At 39.2% G+C, this 19248-nt stretch overlaps 3 protein-coding genes across 4 annotated transcripts; 2 read left to right on the top strand and 1 right to left on the bottom strand.

Annotated features, from left to right (window-relative positions):
- Nucleotides 1-6357: 6357 nt before the first annotated feature.
- LOC139644079 (tripartite motif-containing protein 16-like protein) lies at nt 6358-8280 on the bottom strand. 2 transcript variants are annotated; one of them, XM_071519462.1, is made up of 5 exons: nt 8182-8275; nt 7819-7851; nt 7515-7577; nt 7265-7407; nt 6358-7182 (listed from the first exon to the last, which is right to left on the bottom strand). In XM_071519462.1, the coding sequence occupies exons 1-5, from the start codon at nt 8231-8233 to the stop codon at nt 6754-6756; spliced, it is 720 nt and encodes a 239-aa protein (XP_071375563.1). In that variant the 5' UTR covers nt 8234-8275; the 3' UTR covers nt 6358-6753. The 2 variants fall into 2 exon arrangements, with proteins under 2 accessions (XP_071375563.1, XP_071375564.1); XM_071519463.1 differs by lacking the exon at nt 7819-7851 and having other exon boundaries at nt 8182-8280.
- Nucleotides 8281-10901: 2621 nt separating this feature from the next.
- Nucleotides 10902-15526, top strand: LOC139644071 (stonustoxin subunit beta-like). The gene is made up of 5 exons (XM_071519448.1): nt 10902-11063; nt 13762-13794; nt 13935-13997; nt 14083-14225; nt 14572-15526. Exons 1-5 carry the CDS (start codon nt 11015-11017, stop codon nt 14998-15000), a joined length of 717 nt encoding a protein of 238 aa, XP_071375549.1. The 5' UTR covers nt 10902-11014; the 3' UTR covers nt 15001-15526.
- Nucleotides 15527-16433: 907 nt separating this feature from the next.
- On the top strand, nt 16434-18724 carry LOC139644053 (stonustoxin subunit beta-like). The gene is made up of 4 exons (XM_071519414.1): nt 16434-16485; nt 17842-17904; nt 18003-18142; nt 18314-18724. The coding sequence occupies exons 1-4, from the start codon at nt 16434-16436 to the stop codon at nt 18722-18724; spliced, it is 666 nt and encodes a 221-aa protein (XP_071375515.1).
- Nucleotides 18725-19248: the final 524 nt, after the last annotated feature.

A 19248-nucleotide genomic window follows, 5' to 3' on the forward strand; every position in this document is an offset into this window, starting at 1 on the left:
AATTTAAGTCTTTGGCATGTCTTCATTACTTCTCATCACCTCCTCCTCAGTTATCAGAAATGTGTGTAGCTCAACAGCAAGAGCCACTCTGGAGACAAGCCCCCTGCTGCTGGTATCAAGTGTAAATCTGTGAAAGTGACCAGCATAGCAGTCGACAGGGACCACCACAGGGTGCAGCTGCAGCTGAAGTGGCTGGAACATCTCGAGAAAAAGGGACAGAGATGGACAGAGAGAGCAGGATTGAGAATATAAATCAGGAGGGCTGGGTGGGACTTTAGAGTCACTATTCATGAGTTGACATGCAGGCTGAAGGTTTTCTATCATCATGGAATAAGATCGTTACAAGTCGCTTGACATCTGCGTGTTACGCAATCCAGCTCACAAGCTATCTTAAATATTAAACTGACTTTTAACGGTTGTTGGAGGAAATATTTTGAAACAAGAAATATCTGAAAGGGGGGGGGTTATTACAGTAAGTACAATCAAAATGCATTATGTAGAAATTTCAAATAACTGACTTGCACACACAGCAGGATACGTGTATTGTAATGAGAACTCAGCCAATTTCAACATGAAAAATGTCTTTAATCCAATAAAATAAATTGGATAAATAAAGTCAGCAGTGGCACAAAAGTGGCACCCCAGGCAGTGCAATGCTTCTGACTGCCAGGAATGGAAGATTGCCTGGGTTTTTTTAATGCAACTTCAGCTGATTTCATGTGGTAAGGAAGGAATAACAAATATATTAGCCATAGGTTGATGCCTGACAATATGTTGTAGAATATTACGTAAGAGATGCATTGATGTAAGAAAATCAGTTCTTCTTAGTTCCTGAAAAGACTTTTTGAAGTGTTGCTACAGGACACTGACATTAAGCTAGTATAGTTTAGTATATTTATTTGCAGTGATACAGCACAGCAGTGATCAACAGCGAAACACATAAATGAAAAGTGTGGAAATTAAATTAAAATAGCGCTGATGCAGAAAATGGAATCATAAGGGAAGAGTGTGGTACTGTGTGTGTGTGTGTGTGTGTGTGTGTGTGTGTGTGTGTGTGTGTGTGTGTGTCTGCTTGTGTGTGTGTGTGTGTTTCAAAAAAAGAAAGACAGATGGGGGGAGAGAGAGTGTGTGTATTGTGTTACTGAGAGAATACCTCCAGCAGTTTAGCTCATCAGACAGGTCCTGAGTGTATAATTGAAATTGTTGACAGATGTAGAGTCATTTGCAATGTTAAAATAACTATTGCACAGTCAAAATCCTCTATATCTAATGGAGAACAGTGACTATAGTCCAGAATCTGGAGTTTATTTAGTTTATTAGTGTCTGGTGTTATAAGTATAAACTGAATTCAATTGAAGGAGGGATTCTGATTGATGTATGTATGTCCAAAGACTCCTGCTATTTTTCTTTAGCCTTTTAAACTTTCCAGCCCTGCATGTTTCCTTTCACATTCTGTGTTAGATCTGAACACTGTGGGTCTGATGGTGGACTTTCTTACTGACAGATCTCAGTGTGTTTGGGTTAATGATGCCCAAACGGCTGTTGTCATCTCCTGGCTCCCCCCAGGATTCTGTTCTTTCTCCACTCTTGTACATTTTATTCTCCATTTCATAGTAATGACTGCCAATATTTAGATGGACATTTTATCAAGTTTGCAGATGATTCTGTCATTCAGAGTGTCTTTCAGGAGGGGGGGGAGTGGACATGGCCACGTGGTTGGTGACGTTGTGTCATGGTGCAATAAATTTATGAAGTTTACAGCCTCTTCCCAAACCCACTCTACTATAAGGCAAGGGAATTGAATTTGGGGACAACTATAAATATCTGGGGACTCTTACTCACAGCAAACTTTGCTTTGAGACAGATACAGATGCAATGTGCAAGAAGGTACAGCAGTGTTGGTTTTGCTTACAGAAAATGAACTCTTTTAATGTGTTTGTGGTAAACTTGTGACTTTGTTTAGAGTTGTATTGGATCTTTTTTTAGCTGTTTGTATTGTAGCCAGGCTTGGTAGCCTAAGTTTAAGCAGTAAAGACAGACTGGGGAGCTTGGTGAGAATACCCAGTAAGGTCACTGGTATGAGCCAAGCACAACTCACTGAAACCTTTGAGAGGCATGCGATGAAAGACCAGTGCCATTCTTGACTCCCTGGTCACCCTATTAGAGGGCAGTTTGACTTGATACCCTCTGGGTGCTTATGTTGTGACTCAAGCCCAAAAGAACCAAGGACTATTTATTCCCTCTGTAATTAGATGGCTTAATATACACATGGAATTGTGTAGCATCTTGTGCCTGTAACTTGGTATTTTGCACTAACGAGTGACCTTTCCATTGCACTCTATCAAGCCATTAACTGTTTGGTCTTACCAACTGATGCTGGTGGATATGGGTATATGTTGTGGCGATGTTTATGTGTGTTATTGTGCTTTCATGATATGTGTTTCTATTGTCTTTACTTTGGTTTTATTGTTTTATTATCTGTTTTTATTGTGTGTTTGTACAGCAAATCCTGTCTGCAAACTATATTTTCCTTATGGCACAATAAAGCTTGAACTTAAACTTGATGAGACTGGTGAGCTACTTGTATACAATTGTGACTATTCATGTATTGAACACCCAGTGATGGCAAAAGGCACATTCCACCATTTCTATATTTATTTTTGTACTTAATATGTGATTCATTGATTCCAAATGTTTTATAGTACCAGATCAATCACTTAAAAGTTTTAATGTAGTGTAAGAATAAGATATCAATCACAGTCATCTGGAATTTATATAGGGGTAATGTTAAAATGGTGTAATCTGGTGGTGTAACCTTTAAAGTTCAAAATAGCACAAATTTTTCTAATTTCAATTAAACGTTTCAATTTCAATTCTTAACATGTCCACTTCACTCACCACTCATTTATATCTGACATATATGATACGATTTTGAGTAGAAGAATGATTCTTGAAATTCTCAGCATTGTTTTCATAATGGGGGAAGTATCTGCAATTTATTTGGTTTATGATGAGCAACTTTACAAAATAAATGAGAGTAAATGGGAAGTTAAGTAAAAGTGGGAGTGATCCCTTAAACTATAAAGTTAATGAAGTATTGATTGGTATTGTTCCTCTGCCTACTGTAGATATGTACCACCATGATAATCAGTGTAAACTAGTGCTTAGATAAGCATGTAAATGATTGCAAAAAAAAAAAAAAAAAAAAAATGGTACAGCTCTTCGTTTTAAGAAGCATTCTTTCTTACTGAAGGACATGGCACCATCTTGTGGAAAGATTGTACAGCGCAATAAATCCAGTGAGGTAGAAGGTTTTGTTTTTAAAGGACCAATTCACTCAACAATTGTGCTGCAGTAGATATGATTATCTTCATTCATTTTTTTTAAATGATAATTTTTTACATGCCTGCTTTTATGGCCATCAAGTGAAACGTTGTTGCCACTGACACCAGGGTTCAGGGTTTGATTCCCACTGGGGCTGCCAACAATACAAATGTTTGCACACATGAAACTGTAAGGCACTTTGGAGAATGGTCTCCTGTCCACCAAAAGACAAACACTATGCTAGAAAATTGATAAAATAACATGTTATACTTCTATTTCAATTGGAAAACATTTTTCAATTAAACTACATGGCAAAAATGCATATAGCTCAATTACACTAATTATTAAAGATGGGCAAGATTTAATTTGACAAATATACAAAATGTGTCTATCTATTCTATGAGTTGATGAGGTCCTTATAAAGCATGTTAGTGGAGTTGAGCCTTGACCATCATCCACTAATTTAGTCCTGCTACAGCTCACATCCCTCCTGGGTCAAATAGCAGCCTATTTGTAAATCATAGTTTAAAACAGCTTGGGTTACAGTGTGGTTTATACTGCACTGTACTGCAATTCAGACAGCATCAGGTTACAACAGCAAAGGAGTATGTTCACACTTTTCTGTGATTGTTATTTTTGTTTTTAAATCTCCTGTAAAACTCATACTTTCAACATATAACACTAGGATGAGGGGTTCGATGCCCACTGGGGCTTTTACACTAAAAATGTATTGTATGCTCTCATGGTCCTGAAAGGCACAGGTGGTGTCGAGGCTAATAATATTTTTTTTTCTGTGTCCTTATGTTTGTCTATGTCCTCAAAAGAGTTCATACCCCTTGTCATTTTGCATATTTTCTTAGGGTAAATTGGGGAAAAATATTTGTTCAACAAAACTCCTGTGCATGATGAAGCTTTTTCAAACTGGGTTTTTATATTATCTATTATCATTGCTACATGTTCCTTCATCTCAATAGGATTTTAGGTTGGAGGGTGGATTTTCCAACAGCACAGTAAAAACAATGTTTAACTGTATAAATAAAGTTTTCTTTATGTACAGCACATTTACTAAAACAGCTAAATTGATGGCAGCCTGTGGGGGGAGACAAAGACAGAGAAAAGGTTTTCCTTCCTCAGAGGATGTGCTTGGATCACATCTCAGCCAGGGGGCAGACAAACCCTGCAGACTGTGACAACATTACCAGGGTTAATATCACTTGTGATAATAAGTAATCAGACTTAGCCATATGCAAATCGCAATACAATCGAGTCAATTTATAAATAGGGAGAGAATTAGATATTATGATGGAACAGAACTTATTTGTATAGACAACAATTAACGATGTCTTTTCTGAAATATTGTCTTCCTTGTGTCTGTGAGTCCTTGTATGTGTGCTGTTTTTAATTTAATTTAACATGAAAGTGGTTGTTGTTGGCATTATGTTATTAGCCATAACCAGTGTTGGGGTTGTGACTGGAAAAAAAGTAATAAATTACTCATTACTCATCACTTTTCTTAAAAGTAATGAATTACTTCAATTATTACTGCCTGAGAAAATGAATTAGTGACACTACTTTTGTGTTACACCCTGAAACGATTGTGCTAGGTAACGCCCCCAGTACTGGCCATAGCTTCATTCAACGTCATTAGAAAGACTGTCTGGTAACCAACATCACAGATATAACCTGTGATGCATCTATGTGCCTTGAAGAAGTGTTTTTGACTGAGATACTGAACCCCTACCTGCTCACTCAGTGTAAGTTGCACTCGATAACAACATCATGCCTAAAATGTAACGTAAATAATATAAAGCCCTGTCTGCATCTTGTAATTTGTATTCACTGTTAGACCCACTGTGCACCTCTGTACAGTCGAGCAGCAGTTGTGCCTTGAGGCCTTGGCAAACGTTACTGCATCTGACATTATGACGTGTATATCTGATTTCATCCATATCAGTGAAATTATCAATAAGTTTAAGCCCTCTTTCCTATCTCCTCACCTCCTCTGCTACATCCATGCTCCCTCATTGGCCTACTTTGTGCTCACACACTATCTTGTTGACTACTTCCTAGCATCTGCTTTCATGTCACCAACCTAATCCCGTGGCTCGCCCACTCAGTGTTAACAGGGCAAGGTGAAGAATGAAAGCCCAGGAGCAGCTGAAAGAGTGGCACTGTTCGAATGCTCCACACGACACTGATGGATTAATGTTCCCATGTTGTAAGCTTATATTTATACATCATGGCTTATCGCCAAAGGGTAAGGCAAAGAAATGCAGTGCTGCAAGGAAATTTGTCTTTGTCTTCTCTTATATACCGACATTGCATCAAAACTAGACTGGCTGTTTTCACACATGAAGAACATACAGTATGCTTTTATGCTTTTTAAGTACATTTATGTTTACAAGATCTTTTTTTTTAATAAATAGCTTGCTGAAAGGCAGTCATGTGGTTGAGGATACATGCAAGGTGAAGAGAGTACTCACCAACTTTACATTAGAACTGTATTAGCATGATTACTTCTGATAAATTGTAGATGTTGACATCACAACTCACCCGGAGCCGTGTCAAGATATCTCCGCTATCTCAGTTCTCGACTCCCTGCCTCTACAGCACTGTTGAAAGCTTGCTGATGTTAAGGTGCCCGCGATATGCAAGTGCATGCATGCATTACCAGGCTATACTTTTCTATACTATTCTGTCATCTTCAGACAGAATAATGACAGAAGGAAATTAACTTGACTGCAATGTGAGCTTCCATGTAGTTGATCGGCCTATTATGATAAGCTTTTTGCAAATTAAATTTGAGTTTCAGTGCTAACAACTCGAACCTGCGTGATTAAAGGATTAAGTTTCTTTAAAGTACCCACTTCTTTTTGACTCATCATGATGGAATTCAGTGGGTGAGAACCAAACTTTCAAGAAAAATAAAAAATAAAACATTGACAACTAAATTTTATATATATATATTGTTTAATTGAAGTCACACAACATCAAAATGTGTTTAGAAAAGAAAGAAAAAAATCCAAAGCTGTTTTATAGTTGCATTTGCTGTATACAGTATGAGAAGCTGCAGACTTTTTAAGTGCCAGTTATACTATTGTGCCATGTACAGGATGCTACAAATATATACATACTTCTTTCAACAAAATAAACATGAAATATCAACCTGTTGATATATACATACAAAGGCCTTGCTTCGAAATGATAAATGTCCAATGCAAAATTCTCTCTTTGTATTATCCCAAAATAAGTGGCTAAAAGTTTTTCTAGTTTCCTCCACATTATTACTGTGTCTACCCATTCAGCCCCACTGTCTCAACCCAACTGTTTTAGAATATCATTGTAACTGAATGCAATTTAAATGGAAAACGAAATGTAAAATATATGGAAATGTAAGAAAATGGATTAAATGGAAATTGTTTACAATCTTTACTCCTCTTTCTTAATTATCAAGCATGATGACTTTTGTCCCACCCAGAAACCCGGCATCGTCTTCTCCTTGAAGGAGCTCTTAACCTGCTGCAGAAGTCGAACCTCCTTCCTGCCTTTGCTCTCCTCTCCCTCCTTCACTTCTTCAACAGCATAGAAGTTGATGACGCCGGCAGGATGGTCAAGGTAAACCCCGATTTTGGGGCAGTGCGGAACATTCCGGATCTCAGTGTTAACGCCGTTGAACCAGACCTGGTAGTGGGATCCGCCCCAGCCGAGACCCCAGGACTCCTCGTTCTCCCCCAGGCCACAGGGTCCATCGCTTCCCCTCCTCCCCGCCCCTTCATAGGCGACTCCGATCACCACCCATCCCGTGTACTCCACCTCCCAGTAGCCCCGGAAGCCCAAGATGCCTTCCTTGCAAAGAACCTTAAAGAGGAAAGGAATGAAGTTAGTTCATCAAAGGGAATAGTGTGTTTCACCTGGTTTGTGACTATTGTTTAAAACCTGCCTGTGGGGCATGCTCATATCTCTCTGGTCTGTCCAGGACGGGGCAAGTGACATCATCAGTCATACGTGCCACCTTGGTTCCGCCCTCTGTGATCCACAGCATCTTATTGGCTGTCTTGTCATCCAGGGAAAGGTTGAGCCAGTCTGGTGGACATGGAAAGTTTACGGTCATGAGAGAAAGACGCACTGCTGTTTTAAAAGTAAGAAAGTAAGGCAGAAGGATGCCAGACAATGTTAATGTTTGTTCTTACATTTCAGAAGATCAGCTCTGCATGTGGGCTCAGGGATGTTGGGCTCGTAGTCAGGAATCATTTCTGAGAGATGAGAAAAGGGCATCACTTTAAATAGGGTGGCTGACAGGGATTATGAGACGATAATACCCCCAATTTAGAAGTCATTGCTCTCTTATAAACGAGCATTAGCAGAGGCTTTGTCTTAAAAATAATTCCAAACAGATAATTTCGAGGTAAGCCGTCTGTATGTTCACAGATTATTACACTGCTCTTTATAAAAGCGCAACTAATGTTTTGTACAATGTCTACTGTAAAATCTCACCTGTAGGAGCAGCCATAACTTTAGATTCTGTCCCTATAAAAAGGAAAGCAAGCATGACTGTAATTCATGCTTCAGGGATATTTTCATTTCTTTTGTTTGAATGTAGCAAAAGCCGACACTAAACAATAAACTTGTTCCTTTTGCTAAGGACTGTCACACTGCAAGATTTCCATCATTCCCTCTGTCTAACAACTGCTCACATTGCAAGATTTAACCACTCAAGAAAACGGGATCTGCTTTCACTCCAGACAAACTTGTATTTTCCTGAGTAATAACAGCAAACACTTCTATTTGTACTGTTGACTGATAAAACACTATTCATTTAAGTGATATAACGGTGGACTAGAAAGAGACTTCTCTCACCAGGTCTTGCAGTAGCAGGTGTGATTATAGCAGTGGGAGCTCCGGTTGGCATCCTGGCGCCTCTTGCTGTGTTGAAGTTATCTGATGGTGCTTCTGTCAGTGTTGATGTACTGCTGTGACAATGCAAACTGCTGCTTTATATACTCTCAGGATAGGGGGTGTTAAAGGTTTTGGGGGGGCCCACGGGGCTCCGTAAACGAAATTTTGGTAAGGTATGTAAAAATAATGAGCTCACTAATGGGCGCGCCGCGGAGACTGCCAGGATAAGCACGTCAACACCAACACATGACTCGCTGGCGCCCGTTCATCCGAGCAAGTTCTGAATAAAGTTTCTAATTATTCTGTCTTCATCTCTTTGTAATCAAGAGCGCATCTTGGAAGGGAATATCTCTTCGGGGATTGCTGCACGGAAGCTGAAGCATTATGTAAGACTGGAACAACATCTGAACTGCACTCTAAGAACTTTTAATCGTGGTGATGGAGAGAAGAGAAGCTTTACTCAGTGGAGTATCATTTGCTGTTTCTGGTGATACTGAAAACTGATATGTTATTGGAAAAAAGTAATGGATAATAAGGACTAGCTTCTGTAAGGTAAAGGTCAACTCTTTTGAAAAGTGTGTTTATACCTGATTCTCTCTTTTATAGTCTTTTGTTCCTTTTGAGTACTTTTTAAATAACTTTGTCTGTGGTTATATTGTATATAATGAGGTGTTGTTGATTGGTTTAGCTCTTGAAATGATAATATCATCATTCAACATGTTCCCTTGAAACAGTCAGGTATGTCTGTCATTTCTAAGTAAACTGTAGATTCAAAGATTGCTAGTAGATGTTGACTAATCACTTTAGTCAAGAAGTGGTTTCATAAAATGTAATATTTTTAATCTAAGGATATCATACGGAAATCAAAACAAGTCATGCGGAAATCAAAACAAGTGTTGTATTTTTACCCATATTCAACACTCTATTTTAAGTCTGTTTTACATTCAATTAGCAGAAGGTTGACACATTATGGCTGAGTGTCCTCCCCCACTAACCACATCTAGTAAAATGATAGTTACCCCTCAGACCTACAGACTCTCAGGGGGGAACACTGAAATCATGACCTTGACTCCAGAGCAGCCACTGAGCAGGATCAGGCTCAGTCTTTGGCAGCGATCAGTCATCTGTCAGCGCAGCTTTAGAGGCCCGCTGCCCCTTGTTTACGATGGCTCTAGCAGAAGAGAATTGGTGGAACTCAGATAGGTACACATGCAAACCCGTTATCCACACTCCCCTCTCCTTTATTTTAAATAGATCCCGAGTCTGGGACAGTTCAGACACTGCATTCCCTATTAAGCAGAGTGCGATGGGTGTACTGTACTTGGTGCCCCAGTCAGTCATCTGCTTGGGCAGGCTGGGACAGAAGAAGGACGGCCCAGCCTTGACTAGAGGTTTGGCAGGGTGCCGAGACTGTAAACACCTCACACATGCAGCCTGCATGTATGAGGCGGACAGCATATCACAAGAAAGGGTTTACGCCCTGAAGGATGCTTTTCCTTTCAACCCCAGCCAAGTGCATTAAGGCATTTATGATGGTAAATTGTTGCAGTAATGCAGGTCAAGCTGAGCCTGGTATTATGGACCGAGGAACCCCAGGTCAAGTGACTCTCAGCTGCATGAGAATTCAGGTTATTAGCTGTAATGTATTTAAACTTTGCTCACTGTCTGCCTTGAAATTCCTCTTCAGTGGATGAGCAGCATGTTAGATCTTAATTTAAATCCTTTATGTATTGAGCATGTTAATGATAGCTTTACTATTACTTTCATTACTAACTTCAACTTCATACAATTTTGTGTTTGTATTATTATTATAAAATGCAACTTCAATTACCTTTCATATGTTTGGTATATTCTTTTTAAATCAGAAATGTATGTGTGATCAGAGATTGTACTTGAACACTGAGATATTGTGTAATAATGTATATCATCACTTGCAATATATTAATCTATCAAAAAATACTAATGAAATGAAAGTTTTGTTTCATTTTCCTTGGAGGGAAAAATGTTTGGTCTTCATAAATGTAAAAGTGTATAACTGAAACTAAACATGAATGCAGTCAAAGAAAGTTAACAAAAAATATTGATGTAAATAAAGTTGTTTTTGTGGACAAAAAAAAAATGCAGATTTTTGTAGTTGTTATTTTTCACATTTTAACTTTATCAATGGGTGGGTTGGGTGGGATCACTGCCAAGCAGAATCAGACAGAATTCTTCATACAGTCTGCTACATTTGCACCTGCTAGACCTCACACTGTCTGCTACTCAGTCTACACTCTCCCATATAGATTATTTACATCTTTGTAGCCGCATGTCTGCATGTTTGCATCTTCTGACTGTGTGTGTGTGTGTGTGTGTGTGTGTGCGTGCGTGCGTGCGTGCGCATACCAATCATCCCATCCAACATCAATGCTGTCATTATGCAATGTGGAGAGAACAGTGGGGGTCGGTGGGTGGGGTGGGGGTAGGTGGGTGGGGTGGGTGGGGTGTTACAGGGTTGCCCTAGAGACATCTAAGCATCCATCTAACCTTTTTAAGGAAAAACGCAGTGCATACACAGCTCCAGTTACAAGCCTCCTGCCTCCTCCCCTTTCTATTGGTACTGTTTATCTCACGCTCAAGTCCACGCCACCAGCCCTCATTCCCTCACCACTGTCCTATATGATAGGTATATAAGAGTGACATCAAGCTGTCACACGGAGGAGCCAACAGAGACTCAACACAATCAGAGAGACCAGTGACAACAAGCAGAGAAAGGTTAATTTCAACAGCTACAACACCAACCTCCAGCATCAAGATGCCCACCACCAGCAGAATCATGTCTGACAGCAGGAAGCCAGACAAAGGTGAACTTCATTTTCTGTATATCAAACAATTTAGAATCTGTGTGCTAACTTAAATTAAACACATGAGATTTAGCACTCAAATCTCATATATTTTGTTGAACAACTCTAGAGAGTCATCTAGAGTTTGAGAATATCTCATGGTTCATCTGCTTTTCTGTCAAATGAAACCTTGCAACATATATTACTTGATGAAATTGATGTAGCAATCATTATCAACATGCTTAAATTAACCTGATTTATGAACCCCAAGCTGTAACTACAGTGGTGCAGCTGTTTATTATCCTTTGAAGCCACTGATTTACCTAGCTCATCCTAGATGAGTGGGTCACTGGAGATTATGCCTGTCTGGAAAAGGCGGAGGCACAGCGCAATATTTCACAGACCGATTTCATGCTTGTCTTTATGAGGGGGTATAATGTATTTATTGACTGGCAGCGATATCTCAAGAAGTGTTAACGTCACCTGCTTAAAAAAGATTCAAGCTCGACAAGCTGCATGTATAATGTCAGACTTGTAAATTGGTGACATTCAGCAGAAATGCAGCAGGGGTCTTCAATCGATCGTGCCTGCCCTGATTGATCAGCCTCCGCATAGAATCACAACAGCAGCAAGGAGGAAAGTCTGCAGGAAAATATATGTAGACTGTTATCTAGCTCTAGCATAACTTTCAGAGGTCCACAGTCTGTTCACTGTCAGTCAGCAAATGTGCTAGTTGCACATTTGCTGTTGTCTAAAGTTGATTTCCAGTCCAATTGTTGATGTTTTTATAACAGGAATTTAATTGAATCCAGCATTCTTGATGATAGCAAGCTAGCAAAGCTATCAAGCTATCTAGTGCTTGTACATCCAACAGGGTGGCAGATTTAGACAAGCATGTCACAAGCTTATACAGTATCAACAAAATTCTCACAGGTCTTCACACCCTTAAAGTTGATATTGAAACCATCAAAACGGATGCAGTGAGCATCTACCCAGCCATAATCCAAAAACATAATTCAGTCAAAACCTGTCACAGCTTAACTAACAAGCCCTGTTTGGACCGTTAGATTGGTTTGAGACGGCTTGCTGCTTAAATGTTTAGTATGGTGTCAGGTTGTAATGAGGCCATGCAGACAAAGCAGTTATTTTCATCACCTTGTGCTATATCCAGACAGGTGGCTTAAAATTCTTGCCGGGTATCTTTCAGCGAGCAGTCAAGAGAAAGATAAATATCAGCTCATTTGGAATGGATACTTTCGTACTTGGGTGCATAGCGCAAAAATAACATTGCTGATCTTTGATGTTGATCTCATTTCATTATTTATCACCTCAGTTGAAAGACAACTTAAAGAAATGGGGATAAAGATCAGAATTATGTTGTTTACGTTCAGTTACAACCTCACCTTGAATACTTTGTCTTGCCACTCACCGTATAAAACTGTTTTATTTCTCATGCTTTATTATATCCTTATTGTGTCTCGGAAAATCTATAAATTTCTCTGTTATATACTTGTAAACATGTAATGTGTGTCACTGGGATTTATGAAAAACCCACATTGAAGTTTTACTACTGATACTGTTCGCCAAGATAAGCCTTATGAATGCCCTGAGATGACTTAGATGTATGAATGAAGTAGGCTAGATACTTTATTTTAGGAGTGAAGTTGCAACTTGATATAAATAAAATACATCATTTATGTTGGCAGATGCTGACAGTAATGCTTTGGGGATTAGCTGTCTTCTTCACTTGAGCTGTGTCCTTCCCAGAAACCTGAAGAATGCATGTATGCACATGATAGCAAAGTATTAGTTACAGCATCAGTATTAGGAGTAAGCCAGTTATGTAACTATTATCCATGCAATAGTATTGCTTTAATGCCAAGTTGTGGGCTAGTTATATAACACATTACTGTTGAAAATTGGGCAGTATTTTTTACTTGTAATCTGCATTACTTTCAAATGGATTATTGCATTTTTGACAGGTGTCAGAATCTTTTCCATAATCTTTTCCTTCCTTATTATTAATTTAGGCGGAGATGAAAATAGTATTTTATTCAAATATGTCCTCTACATTACTAATCTGAGGAATAACCAACATATCTTGCTTGTACTGTAAGCCATGTTTGTCAGTGTAGGTCAGAGATAATGTATATTGCAATTTAACTTATTTTGATTGAAAGATAATATGTATTAACATATGTAATATATTACTTTTTGAAGGAATTTCCCAAGCTCTGTTGGTACAGCATTACTCATTACATTGAACTGACCATGTAACAGATCTCCCTCATTAACACTGGAAAAAGCATAGCTGGATCTACGTCTCCAGCTTCTTGCAAGCAGATCATGTCCTCCTCCTTCTTTGATAAATTGTGCTGAGCTTGATGCTATTAGTAAATGCTCTAGTCCAGTACGACTGAAGCCGAAGCTGCAGTATGCGAGGTGTCTTGGTAATTCCAACCGCCTGGCATGAATCAACCACTGGCTCCAGAAAGCATGCAGTTGCTGATGTGATGATCTGACAGAGGCAGATGGTTTTCTAAGTACAGAGTATTCATGAGTCCATTTTGAGCGATGGCTCATTTCATCACCAGTTGAGGCACACCTGACGCATACTGTGGAGTATTTATAACAGCTTTAAGTAAATCAGCCGATTCTTACTGTATACAGCATAGGTTGTTCTAGTAAAAAGCTCTTTTTGTCTTTTTGTTTCTTGTAGCAAAAAAAGCAAAGAATGAAAATGCAGCCGCAGGTAAGACAACCGACTTATCAAAGGCATGATTACAGCGTTTGGTTAAGCTTTGTAAATGCACATAAGAAACTCCCATCTGCCTACACTTCTCATGACCTTGTTCGATGGTTGTTTGATGCTGTTTCTGTTTCGCTCCTCAGAGAAAACCCCAGCCTATGAGCCAAATATCCCTGAACCCACATGCAGAGCTGATCTCATCAAATGTAAGAACATTTCTTTGTACATTTACTCAATTTAGTGCAAAAATACAGGTATTTTTTATCCACACATTTTTCTTCTCTTTTCCAGACTGGATCAACCTTTCTCTGGATGACAAGACAGCCAATAAAATGCTGTGGATCACAGAGGGCGGAGCCAAGGTGGCACGTATGACCGATGGTGTCACTTGTCCCGTCCTGGACAGACCAGAGAGATATGAGCATGCCCCACAGGTACATTTGTGTAATGGTATAAAATGTCCATATATAACCAACTACATGTCCCTTGATTTAGAATCTGATGAGAGTGTGAGTGTGAGTGAATCTGATGTCACCATGCCATGGTGGGTGGGGTTTGGCTGGTTTGACAGAGGGGTTGTAAGAGGGAGGTAATTGCAAAATAGACCAGAGGGTTGTCCTCTGTGTTATCTATTTAAATCCTGAGCCAACCCATTTGACAGTTGCAAACTGGAGACGGAGGCTGCTCTAAAATTCTCCAGTGGGCCGTTGTTTGAATCATAAAGTTACATAATATTAGTTTAACTCTAAATTCCACTGTTTTTTTCAATCACACTCTCAGGTTCTTTGCAAGGAAGGCATCTTGGGCTTCAGAGGCTACTGGGAGGTGGAGTACTCAGGGTGGACAGTGGTTGGCGTCGCCTATGAAGGAGCGGGGAGGAGGATCAGTGACGGACCCTGTGGCCTGGGAGAGAACGAGGAGTCCTGGGGTCTCGGCTGGGGCGGATCCTGCTATCACGCCTGGCACAAAGGCCAGAGCCTGGAGCTCATGGATATCCCTAAGTACTCTGTTTTGGGTGTGTATCTAGACCAACCTGCTGGTATCCTTAATTTCTATGCGGTGGAGGAAGTGAAGGAGGGAGAGGAGAGCACAGGGAGGAAGGAGGTTCGACTTCTGCAGCAGGTTAAGAGCTCCTTCCAGGAGAAAATTATGCCAGGTTTCTGGGTGGGGACACAGTCCTACTGCTTGATAACAAAGATGGAGGAGTAATGGACTGAAACAACACACTCAAACATCATAACTAAAAGTCAGTGATCATGAATGAGCTGAAGTTTGAGTGAAACTATTTTCACTCTATTGCCTCTAAAGCCATGATGGCAGCTTTAAACCTAAATTTAATGGATAACACCAAGATGGCTGTGACTGTCCTCCATTTCATTTGAACATTTATTTACACAGCACCTTTACGTTACTGTAAATACTTTTTTTCTAATGCACATTATAATTACAACTTATAGTGTGCATCACATATACGCTTCACATCTCTGAGGCACATATACTTTTCATTAGAGGGAACAAAGCAGTCAGGTAGGGATTCAGTGTCTTGCTCAATAAAGACACTTCAGGAAGATTGAACCTTCCAGTCATGGGACGTTTCAGTAACCACCAGACCAGTCTGCCACCCAAGGTTTATACTGATATATTTATCATTTGATGAAATATGTATACTGTATTTTTGTTACTGTTTACTAACAATTTGTAAGGTTGTGAAGTTGAGTATGACTATTTATGTTCAATGTGCAAAATGTTAAAATAATAAAACATTAAATAAGTCACATTCGGTCCATCGTGTCTTGGTTTCTTAATTTATTAAGATAAGAGAATGGCAGCAAAGAATAATAGCGTAAAGAGTGGCAATGTAACATGAACTGAGTTTCCTATCCTGGTAAGGCAATGTTACCCATCAAGCTAACTCAAGTACATTCATTTTGTCCAATCATTTTAAAATCAGTGCATTTCAATAATAGAATCATCCTTCCTCCATATATCTGAATGGACACAAAAACAACATACTTTATTGAACTCACCATTAAAGAAACTGCTGAACCAGTTTATGGTATGAATTAGTCCATACACCACAGTTGTTAGACTACAGTACTTGTCCTTTGCAATGTCTTGCAGACCTACTTACAGTGTTGTACAGTGTGTATCAGAACTATTCATTTTGCAATAGGGTGTCTTATTGAAGTCAGTTGATTGAGTTGAATAATCTGTTTCTAGATCACATAGCTGATCTTTGTCTGACTGAAGAGCCTTAGTTTGTGCAGTTCTGTTTCTTTCCTCCTGTATTCCACCGGTGTTGACAACACTGAAAGGACCAGTCACTGAATCTTACATTCCAGTAATGTTTGTACCCATCCTCATGCTTTTCTGAACAGACTCCTAAAGTTACAGGAGTGTCAAATGTCCATGCGAGCCTCATTGCTATCTATATGTCAAAGTCAAGAGCATGCACCCCCCTCGACCCCCTGGTGAGCGACCCCTCCGCTGACCTCACACACCCCCTTCAGATCCCCACCACCCCCCCACCTCATCTTTACTAAGCGCATAAAGGTCCAGCCAAAGACCAAGATTGCACACATTTTCTTTGGAAATATCAAAGGAAGTGAATTTTTAAGCTTCTGAAAACGGATAGTCTCAAGATGCCTAGCAGACCCAATTCCACAAGAATCCTCTCAGAGACCAAGAAACCAGGTATGAGATGTTTTGCAGAATTCAATTTTAAGATGAAAAATGTGTTTGTTTTTCGATAGTTACCTTTCATAAATTTACATTGCTACATCTCATGTATGAGAACTTCTCACACAATGAATTCTGACCTGCTCAAATTGTGATTGATAACTGTGGCAGGTGTAAATAGCAAGCCTCAACTCAGCAAACCCTTCCTTTTTTTTTCTCATGATGCAATCATGCTCTTTGACATATTTACTTTCCTACACTTAAAGAAAGTTAACTTTAAATTTCTAATCATGATTTATTTCACACTCAACATCTCATGTAAACTTCCCTGTTGCCCGAGCTTCATTGGATCAAATGGATTTGCAGTTTTGGAAAAGACTTGTATAGTAGTTAGGCCTATTAGTGTGGCCTCATGTTGTTTGGAATCTGCAGCTATGACTGATTTGCTAATGGTCTTGTCAATCACTGTGTTTGGGAATCTATCTTGTCATCTCAGAGTGAGTGTGTTTACATGCAGACCAATAACCCTTTAGTATTTGGGATAGGCAAGTGAAGGGTGTCATTCCAAAATGAAATATCCACCAAAAATTGACACCTATGCACATTATGAGATTAAGTTTTGAGTCAGTCTATGTAGCAATTCTCTTTTTCATGATCGAATCATCTCTGTTTTTTGTTGAATCATGAATCTTGCATTTTTTTTCTGAAATGGATATATAATGATTTGGAGTGAAACCTTTCAGGTATTCTGTGCCTGAGCAAATATACACTGTTTAGGATACACTGATATCAGCCAAGATACTAAGGCATCAATACACCTTAGCCCATTGATATTTATGAGTGGGAAATTAAGATGCAGCCTTTTCAAAATAATGAGCTGTATTGTGTGCAATAACACACACTCCATTTTCTCTAAGTCGCTATACATTTACAATATTGAAAAGTTATGATATGATACAATTTGTAGTGATGCTTCTATCATCACATCATCTCAGATTTCTTGACAAGGCTTTTTCATATTCTTGGTCTCACTCACACTTGGTCTCAAAAGTTGATGATGAGTGACTATATGCTATCCTTAGGAAAATTGAATAATGTCATCGGAAAGTTGCCTCATCAAGCATTACGTTTTGATTGCATTGTTGTTTAAGAGATTGTTTAGTAAGGAAACAACCTGTTCACCTTCTTGGAGTTTAACCTTTGGCCTTTACCTTTTTAGTTAAGAAAACAAAATCCAGCAAGAATGAAAAGACACATGCAGGTATTGGACTTGATGGCATGCAAAAGCTCACATATGCATTTTTAGTAACATAGTGAGCATCAGTTATTGCTCTTGACATTTGTGTTTAAGCTAACTTTGTCTCCTTCCAGAAAAAGTTCCTGTTTATGTTCCCAACATCCCAGAACCAACCAGCAGAGCTGAGCTCATAAAGTGTAAGAGCAGACTTTGAATAATAAAACGTTCAGAGACCACATCCTGCAAGTTCTCACAGTCAGTCTATGAATAAAATATGACATTGCTTCCCCTCTAGACTGGATGAACCTGTCTTTGGACGATAAGACGGCCAATAAGATGCTGTGGATTTCTGAAAGCGGGTCCAAGGTGTGTCGTAGAACTGAGGAAGTTTGTCCTGTCCTGGATAGACCAGAGAGATATGAGTACTCACCACAGGTATAAAAAAAAACAAAAAACCCATACAGATACAGTAACATGCCATCTAGCGAAGAAAATAATGTTTTTTACTCTTTGTGTTTGTTTCTTTGTTTCTTTGTTTCTCTCTTTGTTTGTTTCTCTCTTTGTTTCTTTGTTTGTTTGTTTCTTTCTTTCTTTCTTTCTTCGAAGGTGGTGTGTAAAGAGGGTATCTTGAACATGAGGGGTTACTGGGAGGTGGAGTTCTCAGGGTGGGTGGTGATCGGAGTCACCTACGAAGCAGCAGGACGGAGGGCCAGTTCTGGGCCCAGCGGCCTGGGGGAAAACGAGGAGTCCTGGGGTCTGTGCTGGTCAGGAAACCGCTACCAGGTCTGGTTCAACGGGTTAAACAAAGACATCCACGATGTCCCCTACTGCTCCACCATCGGGGTTTACCTTGACCAGCCTGCAGGGATTCTGTGTTTTTATACGGTAAATGGTGAGGGAGTAGAGAGGGAGGTGAAGCTGTTGCATAGAGTTAAGACTCCGATCGAGAAGAAGATTCTTCCTGGGTTCTGGGTTGGGATTCAGTCCTCATGCACAATACTGAAGAGAACAGAATGAGCTGCGATAAGTTGGTCAAATGTGTTTTTTTAATGATGCTATACTCACAGATTAGTGATAACTACAGCTGCGGCTTATGTTTATTCATGTTAGTTCCTTTTATCTAGTATGTTAAAATCCTTTTAATTACAGTTAAAAGGCATAAAAATGTGCGCTTAGATACTGAATGTGGTGTTTAAAGAAAATCATTTTCTTATTCTAAAAAAGACTTCAACCCTTCATTCTTTTTGAGACATACTGTATATTTTTACATTTTTGTTCTCTTTTACTTAATGTCTGATGCTTTTTCCTCTTTTATTGTACATGTCTGGTGCTATAGCATCACTTTCTCTGGATATTCATGGATATGTTAACTGTCATGTATTTATGTATTCTGAAATAAAGTATTTACTAAGTATGTATTGTTATAACTGTATTCTAATATATAGTGATTGTTTTTTGATCAAAATATTCCACTCTTGTCATGTATTTGTAATTTACTAATGACTCAATTTTGTCACATTTGCAATGTAATCCTGTGATAT

This window comes from Centroberyx affinis, unplaced genomic scaffold (assembly GCF_046629955.1).
Source record: "Centroberyx affinis isolate AG114_WGS23_722 - 3 ecotype Tasmania unplaced genomic scaffold, CSIRO-AGI_Caff_v1 ptg000697l_1, whole genome shotgun sequence".
NCBI lineage: Eukaryota > Metazoa > Chordata > Actinopteri > Beryciformes > Berycidae > Centroberyx > Centroberyx affinis.

Coding starts and splice junctions, on each gene's coding strand:
- LOC139644079 (XM_071519462.1), bottom strand. CDS start 8,233: ATGCCAACCGGAGCTCCCACTGCTATAATCACACCTGCTACTGCAAGA. Junction 7,852..8,181: donor ACCTGCTACTGCAAGACCTG/GTGAGAGAAGTC, acceptor TCCTTTTTATAG/GGACAGAATCTAAAGTTATG. Junction 7,183..7,264: donor GATATGAGCATGCCCCACAG/GCAGGTTTTAAA, acceptor TTCCTCTTTAAG/GTTCTTTGCAAGGAAGGCAT.
- LOC139644053 (XM_071519414.1), top strand. CDS start 16,434: ATGCCTAGCAGACCCAATTCCACAAGAATCCTCTCAGAGACCAAGAAA. Junction 16,486..17,841: donor CTCAGAGACCAAGAAACCAG/GTATGAGATGTT, acceptor GTCTCCTTCCAG/AAAAAGTTCCTGTTTATGTT. Junction 17,905..18,002: donor CAGAGCTGAGCTCATAAAGT/GTAAGAGCAGAC, acceptor CTTCCCCTCTAG/ACTGGATGAACCTGTCTTTG.
- LOC139644071 (XM_071519448.1), top strand. CDS start 11,015: ATGCCCACCACCAGCAGAATCATGTCTGACAGCAGGAAGCCAGACAAA. Junction 11,064..13,761: donor CAGCAGGAAGCCAGACAAAG/GTGAACTTCATT, acceptor TGTTTCTTGTAG/CAAAAAAAGCAAAGAATGAA. Junction 13,998..14,082: donor CAGAGCTGATCTCATCAAAT/GTAAGAACATTT, acceptor TCTCTTTTCCAG/ACTGGATCAACCTTTCTCTG.